Below are 16,357 nucleotides of genomic sequence, written 5' to 3'. Positions count from 1 at the left end.
ATTATGTTTTACTGTGCTGTTCTATTTTATTAGTTTTAAATTTTATGTTGTGAACTGCCTAGACTATTTTGGGTAATGGGCACAATAGAGATATAATAAATAGAAAAATAAAATGGCCAATTGACACTCCTTCTGGATATTCCACTAGTGACTAGAGGCTAGCTTAGACTAATAACCACAGAGATTGTATCTAGAATCAGCAGAGTGCAAGCAACTCCAGCAAATATGAAAATAAAAATAGGAGTACAAATAGGATTACTTCAAGAGATGATACTGGCAGCAAGTTTTAACTGCACATTTTAATTAGAACTCAAAGTACAGCAGATCAAAACTGTGATAATGAAAAAGAAGCCTAATTATTAATTTTTTGTCTAAAGCAGCAAAGTCTCATTAGAAGCAGAATTTGAGTTATAAAAGGCTCTGGAATGTTAAAAATATGGTATTTAATGAGGATCAATACACTTGGGAAGCTGAAAGAGAAACCTGAATGTTTTACCACACAACAGCAGACACTGGATTAATCCATCAGCAGAACACCTCCTATGGAGACGAGATACTCTATATGTAGCTGGTGCACAGGCAAAAGATTTCATGAGACAAATATCAAACGAAGGCCATATTTTAAACAAATATAATTAGAATGAAAAGCAGATTAGGGAAAGATCAAAGCACTTTCAGGAATGAAGTTTTGCATCTGAGTGGTGCATCTGGGATTTGGAGCCAGGGTTAAAGAAATCAAGTAATTTAGCTTTTATTTTTTAATGGGACCCATAAAACAAAGCAGGCAGGGAGAAAAATCTTGAAAGGACTGGTGTGATATAAACCCAGAGGCACAAAAGCCTGATAGTAAAGATATGCTTTAACTCATGTTTCTCAGTGTTTTTCCAAACACATTTCTACAATAGACAACATCCTTTTTATGAAGGGTAGCTGATATGTAATGCACATTCTTTACTAACCCCGCAAAACCCAGCTCTTGCTCGGAGTGAACTGACTTTAGTGCGCACACACACACACACACACTACTCTGCTGTCAAGACCTTGCCTAGAACTCTTCACTGCACACAGCCCACCCCATCCTATTCCTATAGCCCCCCAGGCATTTTTAGAGCTTCTCTTTCTGATAAGGGCACACAAGCTGGCAAGCTAGTGGAGTGGCAACATAGGGCAGTACAGAGCTTTTCTTCAGAGCATGGGAAAACAGGAAATTGTCTTCTACTGAGCATTAGGTCCACCTAGCCCAGTATTATTGGAACTGTCTGGCAGAACCAAGCTAGGTTTTCAGGCAGGAGTTTTTCCATCTGTCCCTGGAGGACAACATCTGTTTGAGGAAAAAAGGGGAGGAAAAAAACAGGAGACCAATTAATGTATTGATTTTTTAATAGTTTTGTTCTGTGGTTTGACCACAGCTTCTTAAGAACAAGCATAAAATCTGTATTTAAAACTAACAACAGCACTTAGAGCAACATTTTCCTTTAAAAGTATTGCGATAACAGACCTTAGGTCTAAATACTAGAACATCACCATTTGCTCAGTTAAAAGGAGGCAAGTACACAACTGTTGAAATCTTTTTCTGCATATAATCGCGAGTTACATTAGAAATTAAGCAGCAAATTGATTAGGTTAAAAGGAATACCAAGATGCTTAAAGCAAGTTAAGATTCCTTATAGCTTCACATGAATCACCATTGAGAAGTTCCAATATAAACCACATGGCTGTTTTTTGTTTCAAATAACTTTAAAAACTTCAAATGAAATACTAAATATTGTGGATAGTGCTCTTGTTTTTCTGTCCAAATACCTTGAAACAACATAAACACACATACAAGCAACCCGGGCATATATAAAAGCAGGACGCGTGATCCAGTATGGAAAGCAACAAATCATATGCATCTCATTGTGTAATAAACATCATATGCTGCAAAATTAACACTAATGCACAATACAGATGGTCAGTGTATTGAAAGCAGGCAAGAATTCATAAGTAAATTCAGTGGGTCCAGAGTAGCACTTAGCTGAGTTCTGCATCAGCTGAAAGAATGGAGTGGTAATCTTCATGGTAATCTTCATGATTCCATCTTCCCCCCACCCCCACCAGTCCTCTGTGTTTTCTTCTCTGGGGAGGTAGGGGATGCCCCTATTCACAGCAGCATGAGAGATTAACACAGAGTGCTGCAGCAGAAAGGGGGAATTTGAAAATTGTCTCTCCACGCCTTCCTCCAGCAGGGAGCATTCACTGGATCCCAGTTCCCTCCATCAATTGGAAGGAATCCTTCTGTTCACAAAATAACTAATCTGGATCCAACCCAATATCTAATAGTCAAGTTTGTATACAGATCTTCATAACATTATCTGTATCTAAACTACTTGACAAGCTTCTTGAATATCAAGTTCTGCAGTAAGGTGTTAATTGCTTTTGCACTCCAGATAAAGAAATTATCTGTAAAGTGGTAAAGTGAACTATCTGCTTCAATTTTTGTTAACAATATGCCCCAAGCTCTCGTTTCTGATTAAAATATGTGTACATTTAGTTTTGTTCTAAAATTATGATGCTTTCTAATAAGAGAAAAAATATGAACAGAGACCTCCATGCCTACTTGATAGGCTCTATCATTTCTTTCCACCACTGCAGCTTCAAAGCAGAGTGGTGATTTTTAAAGGAGGCAACATCTTGCTTGGTCCACAACATCTGTTATTGCAATGTGCATTCTAGATATCACCTGGCACATAGTTCAGTAACATGCAAGGTTTCTTCTACTCCAAAAATCACAATAGTGCAGAGCAAACAAGGAAAAGATCAGTACAACAAAATTTTTAAGTTAACACTCTGTGTTCCAACCAAATGAACTAACAATACTAATAAGCTGTGCATACTCAAGTATCATTGTAGATTTCCTAAAACAGCACAGTATGGGTGTGGAGATGGACTAACAGAACAATCTGTAAGGATATGAAAACCCCACAAACACCATAATATTAGAGGATGTGAGTGGCAATTATTATCCTGGTACAGGATATAAGTAGTTATTTCCTAGAAGGATATTACTGAGCAAAATGGGAGGCCAGTACAGAAATTATACGTTAACAAGAACAGAGCAAAGAGCACATTTCTGAACTTCTTTGGCCTCGAAGACCTGGCAGACCTTTCCTCAGATTTGGATCAGTCTATCCAGCAATTAACTTGATGTTGATCTCTGGCAGTGGCTGCCAAACAAACATAATTTTCAGCACATCCCTTGAAACCATTGTGTTATGTTCATGGCTACAAGATAACAAAGCTACCAACAGACATGGGAAACCATTGGGTTTAAACCAGTGGTATTGAACTTGTGGTCTACCATTAATTTGTGCCCTGGGAAGAGGAAAAATTTACTAGGACAGCTCTGCTGAATTCAGCTTAGATGTTCCTGTTATCACTATGGTTGTCAAAGGGGATCAAAAGAGGCCAAACAATATAAAGGAGTTTCCCACTCCTAGGTCACAAGATTATTCTGGACTTGACCGAATTCTTGTGTGTAATTAAGGTTATTGATAGGTATTTTGTTTTAAAGGTCCTTTCAAAACAGGGTGATTATAATATTCTCTTATCTAAAAGTATGCCTTATACTTCTGAGGTATTTGCTTGGCCTAACAAACCTAAACTCTAGAAGCAGGATAGAATGTGGACAGATGGTGAACTTGTACTGTGAAGTCAACCTTGCTGTACACCACTCCAGCCCACACAAAAGAATATTCTCCTTGTTCTCATAAGCAAAATCCCATCTCATTGTTCAAATTAAAAACAAAGCCCCAAAGCAAAATATCGCATTGTTTCTCTCTCTCTCTCACTAAAACACTTTCACAATTCTTAACGGCATTGGCCAGAAAAAGGCTGTTCATCTTGCCAGATGGACAACTAAGAAATCCATGACCAGCATCCTTCAAAAGTCACCCTAACATCAAGCATTCTTGATATCAATATGTAATGTGGAACCAGGTTTTTTAAAAATTGCACAAAAAAGTAGGGAGGATAAATTAGGATGACACATCCTGAAAGCAATGCTTGTGATAAAATCAAAAGTGCATGAAGCTAGCAGAATGGGAACCAGCGGAGACCCGGCATGGTGCACTATGGTCTGTGCTGAGACTGGAGATGGGCAGAAGTGCCCAGCATACACAGAGTGCAAAATGAAGATGTGCACGGAACATGAATGCTCAACTCACCATCTAGACATACTGTAAATCAGAAGTGAGCATAAAATATAACTCTTGAAAGATAAAAATGCTTCACCATCTTACATTTTTCAGGCATGGTTTAAAGTTTCTACTTTAACCAAAAGGATATCTTTTAAAAGTTGCTGTTTCAAATATACAGGTTCTAGGATCTGACCTATCTCTAGATTGATATGGAACAAAATAAATATTGGTTGATGGGGAAAAGCCAAATACTGGTTCAATTTTATCACAAAGCAACAACAGAATCAGCAGCTGCTACAAAGAGTGAAGTGGGGTGTTTTCAAAGTGGCACAAACGAACACACTCACCAAAGACTCCTTATAGAGAAGATGCATTAAGCAACCAATTACCATCAACAGGCTAGTTTAAAGTGGTTTGCTCAAAGATTCCTTTTCCCTTATACTATTTTGATAATTCATAGTAAAATAAAAAATACACAGACTTCTTACCATTAGTATGCATTGCTTTGCATATTATTTTGCCAGAAAAGGAAAGGAAAGGAAAGGAAAGGAAAGGAAAGGAAAGGAAAGGAAAGGCAGAAGCAGAAAACTAGGCATTTACAAGTTCTATGCCTTTTTTTGTTAAAATGCTTATCTGCTATACATCATTTTACAGTATTAACAATGGGTCTCTTTTTGTTTCTGTTCTACCCATTGGGTAGGATATATGCATCATATATTCAAGTTATATACAGCACCTTAAAAATCAAAACCAGAAGAGACAGATGATCAGAAAAGCACCATTTTCAGTGAGGCACAACGAAGGCAGGAGCATAAGGCCCAATTCAAACAAAAGGTCAATCAAGTCAGCAGGAATTTCCCTACTGGTTTCAATGGACTTTGAAGCATCAAGCCTAAAGAGTGCAAAATGTGTGTGTCCGGGGGGGGGGGGGGGGGGGGGTCTTATCTGCTCAAGTCCTGAACATGAGGCACCTAGTTGCTTATGAACCACAAACATGCAGACCTTCTCCAAATGATGCTTTGTAATATTCACGCACACACATACTGTTAAAAGTAATACCCCTACCATAACATATGGGACAAAACCCCAACTTGGCGGGGCAGGGAAGAGGGAAGCAAAATAAGGGTCCATAAGACCCTTGCACATATCGCATTGTTTCCACACAACCACCTTATATATCTATCCATTTAAAGTAGCAGCAATATAGCAACAAATAACCTGATACTACACATGGTTACACAACACTACTCCCCTTCCCCTGATTCCAAAGGAATTTATTTCCAAGCAAGCAGGTTTAGGGTTAAAGTCTATTTGTCATGATCAGCACAAACACACTCTCTTGCAGGGCATGACTAAAGATTCCCTCTCTCCCCGCAATCCAAAGTATCATTTTACAAAACAGTGTGTCTGAACCTTAAACCACCAAAACATGATTCAAGATGGAAGCTGGAAGAAGTTATTAGGTTCTGTTCAGGACACAGTCAGTTCAAGCTTGCTTCATCCTGATCAATTTGCTTTTTGAAGTACAATGCAGGCATCAGAACTGAGGAAAGAGAACATGTTAGCCAACATTGTAGCCCAACAATTCTCCAACATACTTGTAACTCTAACACTTTGTACTGGTAGCAGTTGTTGCACTATTGATAGGAAATGTCAGAAGCAGGTAAACAACTCACTTGTTTTCAAATTTTGCATTGAAACACTTGTGTTAGTATGTAACTGACTTCAGAGGAGTAAACTCTAACTATAGGTCATACAGCAGTCTGCTAGGACAGAACTAGGAAATCTGTAGCCCTCCAGTTGTTGGTGGACACATACCCCCATTATTCTGGCCAGGCTGGCAGAGGCAGATGGGAAATGGAGTCCAAACACATTGGGAAGCCATAGGTTCCCCAGTCCAGCAATATGGAGAGGACTTTCAAAAGTTGAATAGGTCAGTGCCTGCCCAGTTTTTCATCAGAAGACAGGTTTTGAGATGATGATCCCCACTATTAGTCACATGTGGGGTCAGTTTGTTACCCCATACAAAAGCACCTCGGGCACAGCAAATAGTGCATACAAAAGGCCTTTGTTCTGATTTAACATCCTCTCTCAAAAAAACCAGGTGGATTAATTAGCATAAGAATGGCTTTTGGCTTTCAGCAACTACAAGTAATCTAAGACTTACATTTTCCTGAGGCTATGCCTAACAATAGCATCTGCAAAGCAATGTTTAGCCCATTTTTTCTTCAGGGGCAACTTGATACTTTGGCAAACTTACAAGTAGGGGGGTGCCTACTTTAAACTGTCATTATTTTCTTACAGTTTGTCTCACAAGATTCTCATTTTAAACTACTGGGGGAAAATGTACTTCAAATATTAGTCTCTATATAACAGAGGTCCCCAGTGCGGGACCTGTGGACACCCTGGTGCCTGACAGCTCCAATGGTAGCAGCCTAGCTCTTCACTCCCTATCCCCTTCAAAAATGGTACTTTTAGTACACTAAGTTTTTTTGTTCGTGAACCTGCCACCAATCAGTGGGCTAGAAGAGAAAGCAAGGGAAAAGTATAGAGAAGAGAGAAAGAAGGAAGAAGAGGACAGAAAGAAACTAGGGATGGAGGAGGTGAGAAAGGGTAAAAGGTAGAGGCAGGAAGTGGGTAGAGAGGAGAGAAAGCAAGCTATTGTGAACTGTCTGTGTGGACAGAAGCAGCCTGGGTGGAGCCAGGAAGCACTTCTTTTCATTCCCGCTCCCTTTCCACTTTTTCTGCCTCCCCACACATCCTCTCACCTAGTCAGGCTCCCCGAGCAGCGGTCATCTCACTCCCAAATCCTCAATGGAAGCCATTGGGTGGCTTCTCAAATTCCCAAATGTGCCCACAGGTCCAAAATGGTCGGGAATCCTGTTATAGCGGATTGCTGCCTTTTATTTCCTAGTTTAGCTGCTGGACACATTCATGTATGCGCACATGTATTCTAGAAGTACTTGCTTGAAATAAGCAGCAAATGTGTGTAGTGAATCATTACAATTGAAACATCACACATTCAAGTTGAGAAATAATGGCAATTACCACTTTATTAACATATGTATGAGCTGATCTATAGCCTACCATTAAAGAAAGTAACTGAATGAACTTAAGGCTTTCTACAGGAAGAATGGGATTCACATTTATATTATTCAGAGTTAGTTTAGGCAGTGAGTTCTTGCATGTGCTCTATTAAATCAAGAAAAAGCCTTGCTCAATGGATAAACTTTGTTCCAGTGCCACTATTGTTTCTTCTCTGGACTTCTTTCAGATCCAGTTCTTTCGTACTGCCTACAAGTTTCCTCAGGAATTATAGTGGAGGCTGACAGGAAGAGGAAATAAATCTCTCTCTTTTTTTTTTTTTTTGGAGTCAAAGATGAAGTAGAAATCTGCATTCTTCTTGCCCAAATCAAAGGTTGCACAGAAAGTTTATTTCTAGAATGTTTGAAAGTTGCACTCTGTGGCATAGAACCCATGAGTGAGTCAGAGACCACAAAGAACCAGAAGGTTAAGAACGATGACAAACTAATGATTATGAAAGGAAGAGGCCATTAAACAAGCTTGCACTCCCATAAAAGGAATGATGATGCTAAAGATAATCAAAAAGCAAGCACTGGCTGATCTATATCAACAGGCAGAGAAGTACTTGTCTGGTATCACTGTAGTCAGTATCTAAGTTCACAAGGATCTTTGCAATTTGTGCCAATACAAAATGGACTCTGGACAGTGATAATATATTTTTAAAAGAATATAGCAGGAACAACTTTTAAACCTTCCCAAATAAAAGGGTTGTTGGCTAGGAGACTTCTCACACATATCTCTGACAGCACAAAGAAATGAGAAAGTACTATATATAAAAGAAATAAGTCTAATTTCCTATCTAACCAAATACCTGTTGCATTCTGAAGGACAAATACTTTTGTGTTTAACAGCAGGGTGACCTCAAATTTAGAACTGTAACAATAAAAAGCACAATTAATTAGCTTATACCATCAAATATATCCATGCACCATCTGTGGAAGCAGACTCTATAAACTTCTAAAATTCGAATAGACCAGGCATTAAAAATGGCTACAAAAGTATATACCATATTGAAGCGAGATATACAAAAATCCATTGGCTTTACTGCATTACCTTGTGGAACAAGTACGTTAGCACACACCACAAAGAACTTTGTGCATGGCACATAATTTTAGATACAAATGTTACTGAATTTCACAGTTTTACAGGTAATATTTAAGAGCTAATATTTCATGGTGTCCCCACGTGCTCGTGTCCCATCCTATGCCTATAGAACAAAATTAGCTTCATTTCAGGTTTTCTCTCCAAATTAAAGCAAATTATATGTGATGGTTCCTTTCAACTAAAATCAATCAGATGTTGAAATACAAAAATGTATTATAGTTGTGAGTTTCACTGGTAAGCAGAAACTAAACTGCTCTTTTCTTTAGTCCAATGACATAAAACAGAAAAAGACATGTGTTAAGTAATGTTTCTCTGTATCACATTATACCTGGAAAAAATACCCTAAAGGATTATGTGACAGCAGAGAAACCTCTGCTCACTGCAGAGTGGGATACCTCCCATGAAATCCAAACATTTTCTAGCTCTCGAGACCACATCCAAGGAGAGCTTCTTTATATAAATCAGTAGAAGGCTGCTTCTAGAAGTCAGGGCATGGTACAACTTTAGCCAGCAAGATGTATCAGCTGCATGTTAACAGTACCTGAACATCTGAATTAGCACTTTCATGATGAACAAGAACAGTAGCGAATAGAACCAAGGAAGAGGTACTAGGTATCACTGGAGGTGCACAACATAAGGCAGAGCTCAAGAATAGGAAGGGCACACTTTACCATCTCAAGCAACCTCATTGCCATGAAAGGGGTGGGGCTGAAGCTAAATACATCAAGTACATCATGCTTAGGAATATTTAGGGCAATCTGATTCCCAGTATCTGTGGTCCTGTTGCTCAGATCTTGTGAACTTTGCTAGTGCCAATCAGAAGCAGCATTAGACCAGAACAAGGGAAATTGTGAAGTGTCCTGTTCTAGAACCAAGTGTGCTTTTGTTAGATAAACTAGGCCTTGTGGTTTGAGAGAACAAAGGTACGTACTTCCATATGTGATGCACTTTCTCAAGCACCTTGTCCCTAGGCAGGTGGGATAGCTGCACTGTAAAGCACTATAGTTGATCCTTGGAACAGCAGGAGCTGTTATGCTGCAAAGTTTTACAATCCCCAAATGCATATGAGCAAATACATGTTTTTTCCCCACAACCCTGTCTAGAGTTCATTTTCTATCACCTACTCTCCCACACAAACCCCACACTGCCATGTTGACCGGAAATGTAAAAGGTTAAACAAAGAAAACTAAGAACACCAATCAATCCTCCAGTTTTTCAAAACAAAACAGGCCTTTCTGCAATTGGCTCAAATGGTACACCAAGAATGTTGAACCTTTTTCAGTAAAATGCTTGAATTCCATTCTGGAGTTGTTCTTGAAGAACATATTTCTCAAGGGATAGAGCTCAAGGCAAAAGTGGCAGAACTGAGACCATTTTAGCTTAAATATCTTATTGTCAGTAATTACCTTAAAAGAAACATTCCAGAATGGAAATAGCCGCACACAAGCCAGACAATTGCCCAGTAATCAATGGTGGGGAAAGGGAAGGTTCATCTAGGAATTCTGAACAGGCAGATTTGGACCACAGCCTGTTTCTTCACCCTGGCTAAGGTGAACAAGAACTAGAGGAACTCATGATTTCAATACAAAATTGTGTCCGTGGCAGTTAACAGCAAAGGACGACTATCAGGTACTTCTCACAACTTCTCAGGTGCTTCTCATATGAATTTTAAAAGGTAGTTTGAGTTTAGCACCATCAAATTCAAAGATTTACATAAAGGGAGAGTAGCGCTGCACTGTCAGGTTCATGTTTTTTTTTCCCCAAATGTCCAGGATTGTGATCAAAACCATAATTCATGATTTTGCCATGAAAAATCAGGAAAATTAAAGGTTTAAAGTGAATTATCTATGTATAGATGTTTTACAGCCATTTGGCCAAATGATTTTTTAAAGTAAACTTAAATAGAGCAAAGTTTTTATTAATACCAATCAAAATGTTACCAAATAGCAAGTTTTGTATATGACTCTTCTTTAGGCTGGATGTTATGATAAATGAAAAGGGTGGGAAAACCATTGTGAAATATCCAAAATGTAGCCGATGTACTCTTCAGAATTAAAGGGGATATTTTTTTTCTTTCATAACTCATGAAATTGTATATTATTTATTTATTTATAACATTTTTATGCCACACCCACGTATTTATGAGGTGGGATCATGCTATCTGTGTGGGAAAGGGCCTAGGGTTGGACCAAGTCCTTCAGAAGGGCTTCTTGGTCCATGGTCTCTGCTTTGGAACATGCTTCCTGTGCTGTTCCTGCAAACTTATCCTGAGGGATGAATTTCAGAAGTGGCATAGTTCTTGTGTGACTTGAACTTAGCCCTGAAGAGTCAGCACTTGATACCCAAATCCCTTTCTATCCCCACTTCAGTTTTAAATGTTCCAAAGGAGCCATCTCTCTGCTCCATATTGTATTTACACATCAAATACAAAACATTCCTTTTGATAAAAATTGCAATACATTCCAAATTCTTCAAAATACAAATTATGGCAGTAAATTAAAGAACAGAAATGCAGATGTGTTTATTTCATATTCTAATAATAAAATTTGAGTGTTCATGTGTATACGTCTCAAATCCCTACCTCAGCAAATGCTTCTGTGGCAGAGGAACAGCAAATTTTATTTTTCTTGGAATTATGGTAAAAGCTTTCAAAAACTGGAGGAGCTCTATTCTACTTGGTTAATAATGGAAGATCACTAGAAAAGACTATACAGTTGCAATATTTTTATCCAGAAAAACTCTTACAAAATCGTAACTCATAGTCACTCACCTGAATATGTTATCAACCTAATGCAGTCATGGATGAACTGCAGTTTTTAGTGTCAGTGTATAATACTTATTTAATCTAAGTATTAAATATAGCGTACTGCTTAGCCTGTTCAGGACCGCTTAGGGTAGCTTTTAAAATCCATAACCAGTCATAACCAAGTAAAAGTAAAGCTAAACTTTCTTTTAAAAAATTGTAGTATTAGAGAGAGAACAGACCAAGAACCAAGGTTGAAATGTCCTGCTTGATACAGGAAGGACCTTTTTTCCTATGTCCATTTGTTACTGTAAATTGCAAAAAAGTCACTTGACACTGTAGTATTTCCACTTAAAAATATTTAAAGCATTTTAAAGTTCAAATATTTAATAGAGCAATTTCTGTCTTATCATTTGCACAAAGATAATGAAAAATTAAAAACATCTTGTTACTTCTAGACTTAAATTTAAAAATGTCCTTTTGCTACATCAGCACTTACACTTGTTGATGTTAACAGTCACTGTCACAACCTTTTGGCATAGTACAAAAAATTACTGAGTAGACGGTTTATATATACCTCTTTCTTAAATGTCTCAGTTTGATCACTGATCTGTTTTGATAAAATTAAGGTGCTCCTACTTGAATAATGCTGAACACAAGGAAGGTTTATTACATTCATTTTATTATCTAAATGTAATTTGCATGTTTTATATTGCTAGTCACTGGACAGGGCCAGCCCTATCATAGCTATAGTGAGGAGATCATTCCAACATTGTGGGTGTCATGAAAGGACATAAAATTATTGGGGTTTTAGGGCATTATCCTATGCATTCCCAATGTTGTCTGGGGCCGGGGCACAGTCAGAGCCCCAGCTCTGAGGTCCTCGCAGCTGGCACTGGAATAATCAAACTGACTGCTTCTCCAAAGTTGAATATCCACCTTGGGAGAGAAGGAAAAGGGGTGTGCCAGGGAGTGATGAGAAGAAGGGGCTGGGCCAGTCACTTAAGTCATATGTAAATAGAACTCCCATTCTCCTTCATTTCCCCTACTTAGCACTACATCTAGGTAGCTGTGCAGTATGTGAGGTGGCAGAAATTTCTTCCACACCTTATGCTGGGCATCAGATGCATATAAGCCTCCAAGTTTGGAAACGCACATGCACTGAGTGCAAAGGGCATTGTATTGTGCTGGGTTTTCAGTTTAACTGTACAAGTGAAAGCATTAAAATGGTATTTTCACAGTACAAGTGAAAGGAAGTAAAAAAAAGTTATCCTGTACCACAACAGAACTTGTTTTGCTAGAAGAAATAGATCTGAATCAAGAGAAAGCCCAGAACATTCCACACCAAAATCCCCACCTCATTATCTGTCACAATTAACACCTGTTGGAGCCACTACAAATTATGTACAAAGCCACATTTTAAAATAACACACTACTAAGCCGACCTGATTCTCACATGAAATTTAGGATGAAAGTACACCTTCCAACTACAAATCCCAGCTGTTCTAGGAGAATGAAAAGAGACAGTAACATAAGCAGATAACAAACTTCTGAATACTCATATACAGCAAGCTGGTTCCTTCTTATCCAAGCAACCTACATAGAGATTGTTCTAGCAAGGTACCAGGATGGTTTTATTTAAAGTCTCACACTTTTAAGTTAGAAATTACACAATTGTAGTTCAAGGGAGAATGGCTTTGGACCTTTTACTGAAGAAAGGGCCATCTCAGGGATAAGCAACTGCTCATGCATATGCACAGCATCTTTGAATCCACACTGCTGATTGATGAACAATCTAGAGCTCTTTAAAATAATAGAGCCAAAGGACTCAACCCATTGAATAAAAACATGAAAAATATGGAGAGTTCAGTAACTTGCAGTAGCCCTCTAAAAGTAATGGTTACACGCCTCTGATGACCAGGTTAAAATTAACATCTAGCTTTAAAACAAGTAGTTTAAAAAATGAATATGGTTTTGGGGAAATGGATTCCAAGTGATCTAATCCAAACACCTGTTTCCCTTATAATAAAGAGCTCCTAGCTTGACAGCCGAGCTTCATTTAATCGCTGCTGAAATTCAAAGACCTTAGTTGTGAATAAGTTTATACAATGGGAATGTCTCTACAAATGTATTTGACATGAGTGCAGACTTTTTACCTTTTCAGCTTATTCCAAGTTATAATTTAAGGGTATGCCCCATCTCTGACCATTTAATTCTGAAATATTTAGTTCAGAGATATTTCACTTGGAGATAAAACTAAGTCCAGGAGTTGAAGAACATGCCATCTTACCAAACACCATTTCTGCATTAATTAATAGACAATACTAAATGAATTTATAAGCTTATCTCCATTGAAAGGAAAAGATAGGAAAATTTCAAGGTACTCAACTTGTGATGGCTGCTGTAGACAACTACACTATTGCAAGTTAATTAATTACCATATGAAAGGCAGAGATAAGCAAGTCAGCAGAGATTACATAAATCAGATGAGCAACTATTAAATTATGGACTACGTTATAACAATATACTATTGGGCTGACTAGCTGTAACAACAAGGTTTTGTGTTTAGAAAGTATTAGTTAAAATGTCCCTCAAACTAGTCATCAAGTTCATGAGCTACCTCAGACTGATGAAAGCATCTTCACAGAAATATCTAAAGAACACATACTCCACACAGGCTGTTTGGGCGCTAAACTCCACAAAGATCAGAGACTTGCTTCAACAATCAGGTTTCAATTTAAGTTACTTCATTTTCTGGAAATCCTACAGAAAAGCAAACTTCAACAGAACAAACATTTTCAATACAGTACATTATTCCAGTCATTTGGTGCACTTGTCAGCTGTTTCACCGAGCAAAATGCTACCCATAAGACCATAGAAAAGGGGATCTTCCAAAGGAGATTTCTACTTTGTAGCTACAACTTGCTCAGGAATATTAGAATTAAGACTGTTAAGAAATTCTCTACTTTTTTCTACCATTTCCTAACCACATTTTGAAGTGCCCGTTGTGCTTTGTGTGTGCTTTTGAATCAACTTCTACTTTCCTTTGAAATGCCTTCCAATACAGATAGTGAGCACAGAAACCGATACTACAGCATGAATTCACTGATTCCTTAGGTTGCGATTCAAAAACGTAGCAGTCCTAAAGTGACATATGAAAAGGTAAGACAGATCAGTGCACACAGATGGGATTAACTAACTGCAAACACAATATTCTCAAACAGTTCCCAATATACTCCTAATGGTGCAGGCTCCTTTACAGTGCAATACTATGCATGTTCAGCTCGAAAAAAGCCATGCAACTCCTAGCAAACCTGGGCCATGAATAGCACTTTCCCCTTACTAATCATGCATAGCATTACGCTCTTAAGCATTGTTCAACCAGTTGAAGAAATGGCCGAGACTGGGAGGAGAGCTACAGAGATCCACTGTCTTTACAGAACTAAGACACAAAATATAATATAAAACACAAAAAATGTGATTTAACAGCAAAAAAAATCATAATACATTTATTGTATGATGTCAGGCTATGTGTCTGAATATATTATGGGCTACAGTGAAGATAAAAATCTGCAAAAGCTTTAGGTACTGCCAATACTGCATTATTTAAAAAAGGGGTGACAAGCAGTAAAGCTATAACTATAGTTACAAAATAAGTAATGTGGCTGGCATCTGCTTCTAGTTAAATAAATGGCTTATAGCTAAAACCACCTAGAGAAGGCAACTTCACATTTGCTTTCTTCCACCCATATGTTCCTAGACAATTTGTTGCTGCTCTATTCAAATGCAAAATTATTGCAAAATGTTGCATTAAGATGTTTTTACTCATTTTTATTCATGTAAAGTGATAAGAGGTCCAATTATATCCAATAGTCCCTGCTCCGTGATTATCAACAAAGGTCTGGGCTGTCCTTAAGAGGATTTCTTGGAGCTAATAATTCCACAGGTGAAAAGATGATGCATATAACTTCATGTAAAACAGTCCCCTCATATATATATATATATATATATGTATGTATGTATGTATGTATGTGTATATGTGTATATATATATGTATATGTATGTATACACACACACACATATACCTATATATGTATATATATAAGATAGTGCAAATTTAACACAACTGTATCACAACACAAATTAACTCCTCGCATTCACCTAGCTTTTTTTCCCTAACCCTTTAAACCTTGGCACACAAAACAAAAATCCCAAGTGAGATAAAAAGAAATTCCATACTTGGAGAGGGGGAAGGGTAAGCAAACTGGCCAATTTTGCCTCAATTTACCTAGTAACCCTTTCTTTTTCTCTTTTTTTAAGCCATTCACTTGCTATAAAACAGGCTGACCAAGCCATATTTCTGTGCTAAGTTACCTCTTAGAATTAAATAATTCAAATAGATTATTAAAAAAAATAATATATTTTCCCCAAAAACACTGCTTATGGCCAAACTGTATGGAAGGTTGTAATTATTTCAAACTACTTTTCATGCAATTCCCTGAAAGGATTCAGAAACAAAGAACAGCTTTGCACGTTTGGTTTTACTAAACTGCATCACATTAAACTTAATATTGTGCACAGGAGCATAGAAACTTCCATCATGCTCCTGTTTTATTCTCCTGTCTCTCTTCAAGTACACATGGAAGAGGAACCTAGACGAGGTTTCCTGGTTTCCTGTCTTTGCCTTTAACAGGGACTATTGTGCTCTCCGAATTGTTCTGCTGAAACTGAAGTCTGCTCCCCCTCTGTGATGAAGGAGGTGCATTGCTTTGCTGGTGATGGAAAAAAGAGGAACCAGGGTAATGCCCCATGACCTCACTGTAAGTTGGGGGTGGTCCTTCCATCCTTCCATTACTGCTATAATTGGTTGCACTTATGCCCGAATTGCTGCTTGGTGGGCAAGGGCCCCCACTGTACATTGAAATGTCTATCAAGTCGCTGTCAAATATAGTCCTGTTGGGTGGCGCTCTCACAGATTCTCTGTTGAGTTCCATCTGCTGTTCTGGGTCCCGAAGTTGCAGTGTGCATGGCCCTTGGTATGGTGGTGGCTCTTCGCCATCAGAGAGGGAGATAGTAGGAGGAAGGTCAATCTCATGCTGCATGTATGGATAGGTTGGCTGGAAGCGACTGAAATGTTCTCGCTGCATAAAGGATGGGGCAGTAAACCTGTCTCTGGATCGTGGGGCATACATAATCTGCAATAAAAACAAGGCATCAGCTAATCAATAATGTGAAACCTAAACTACTTTCC

General features: G+C 38.2%; 1 protein-coding gene across 5 annotated transcripts in view; it reads right to left on the bottom strand.

Moving 5' to 3' along the window:
• Positions 1-1,362: 1,362 nt before the first annotated feature.
• LDLRAD4 (low density lipoprotein receptor class A domain containing 4) overlaps positions 1,363-16,357 on the bottom strand; it is a 324,657-nt gene continuing 309,662 nt past the window's right edge. For all 5 annotated transcript variants that reach the window (XM_044426637.1, XM_044426638.1, XM_044426641.1 and 2 more), the window contains one exon: positions 1,363-16,301. In XM_044426637.1, the coding sequence (XP_044282572.1) occupies positions 15,759-16,301 (543 nt within the window). In that variant the 3' untranslated portion in view covers positions 1,363-15,758. The remainder of the gene's footprint in view (positions 16,302-16,357) is intronic.

This window comes from Varanus komodoensis, unplaced genomic scaffold (assembly GCF_004798865.1).
Source record: "Varanus komodoensis strain SLA01 unplaced genomic scaffold, ASM479886v1 scaffold17, whole genome shotgun sequence".
NCBI classification, from domain to species: domain Eukaryota; kingdom Metazoa; phylum Chordata; class Lepidosauria; order Squamata; family Varanidae; genus Varanus; species Varanus komodoensis.
This window is presented reverse-complemented; position numbering and strand designations above follow the sequence as displayed.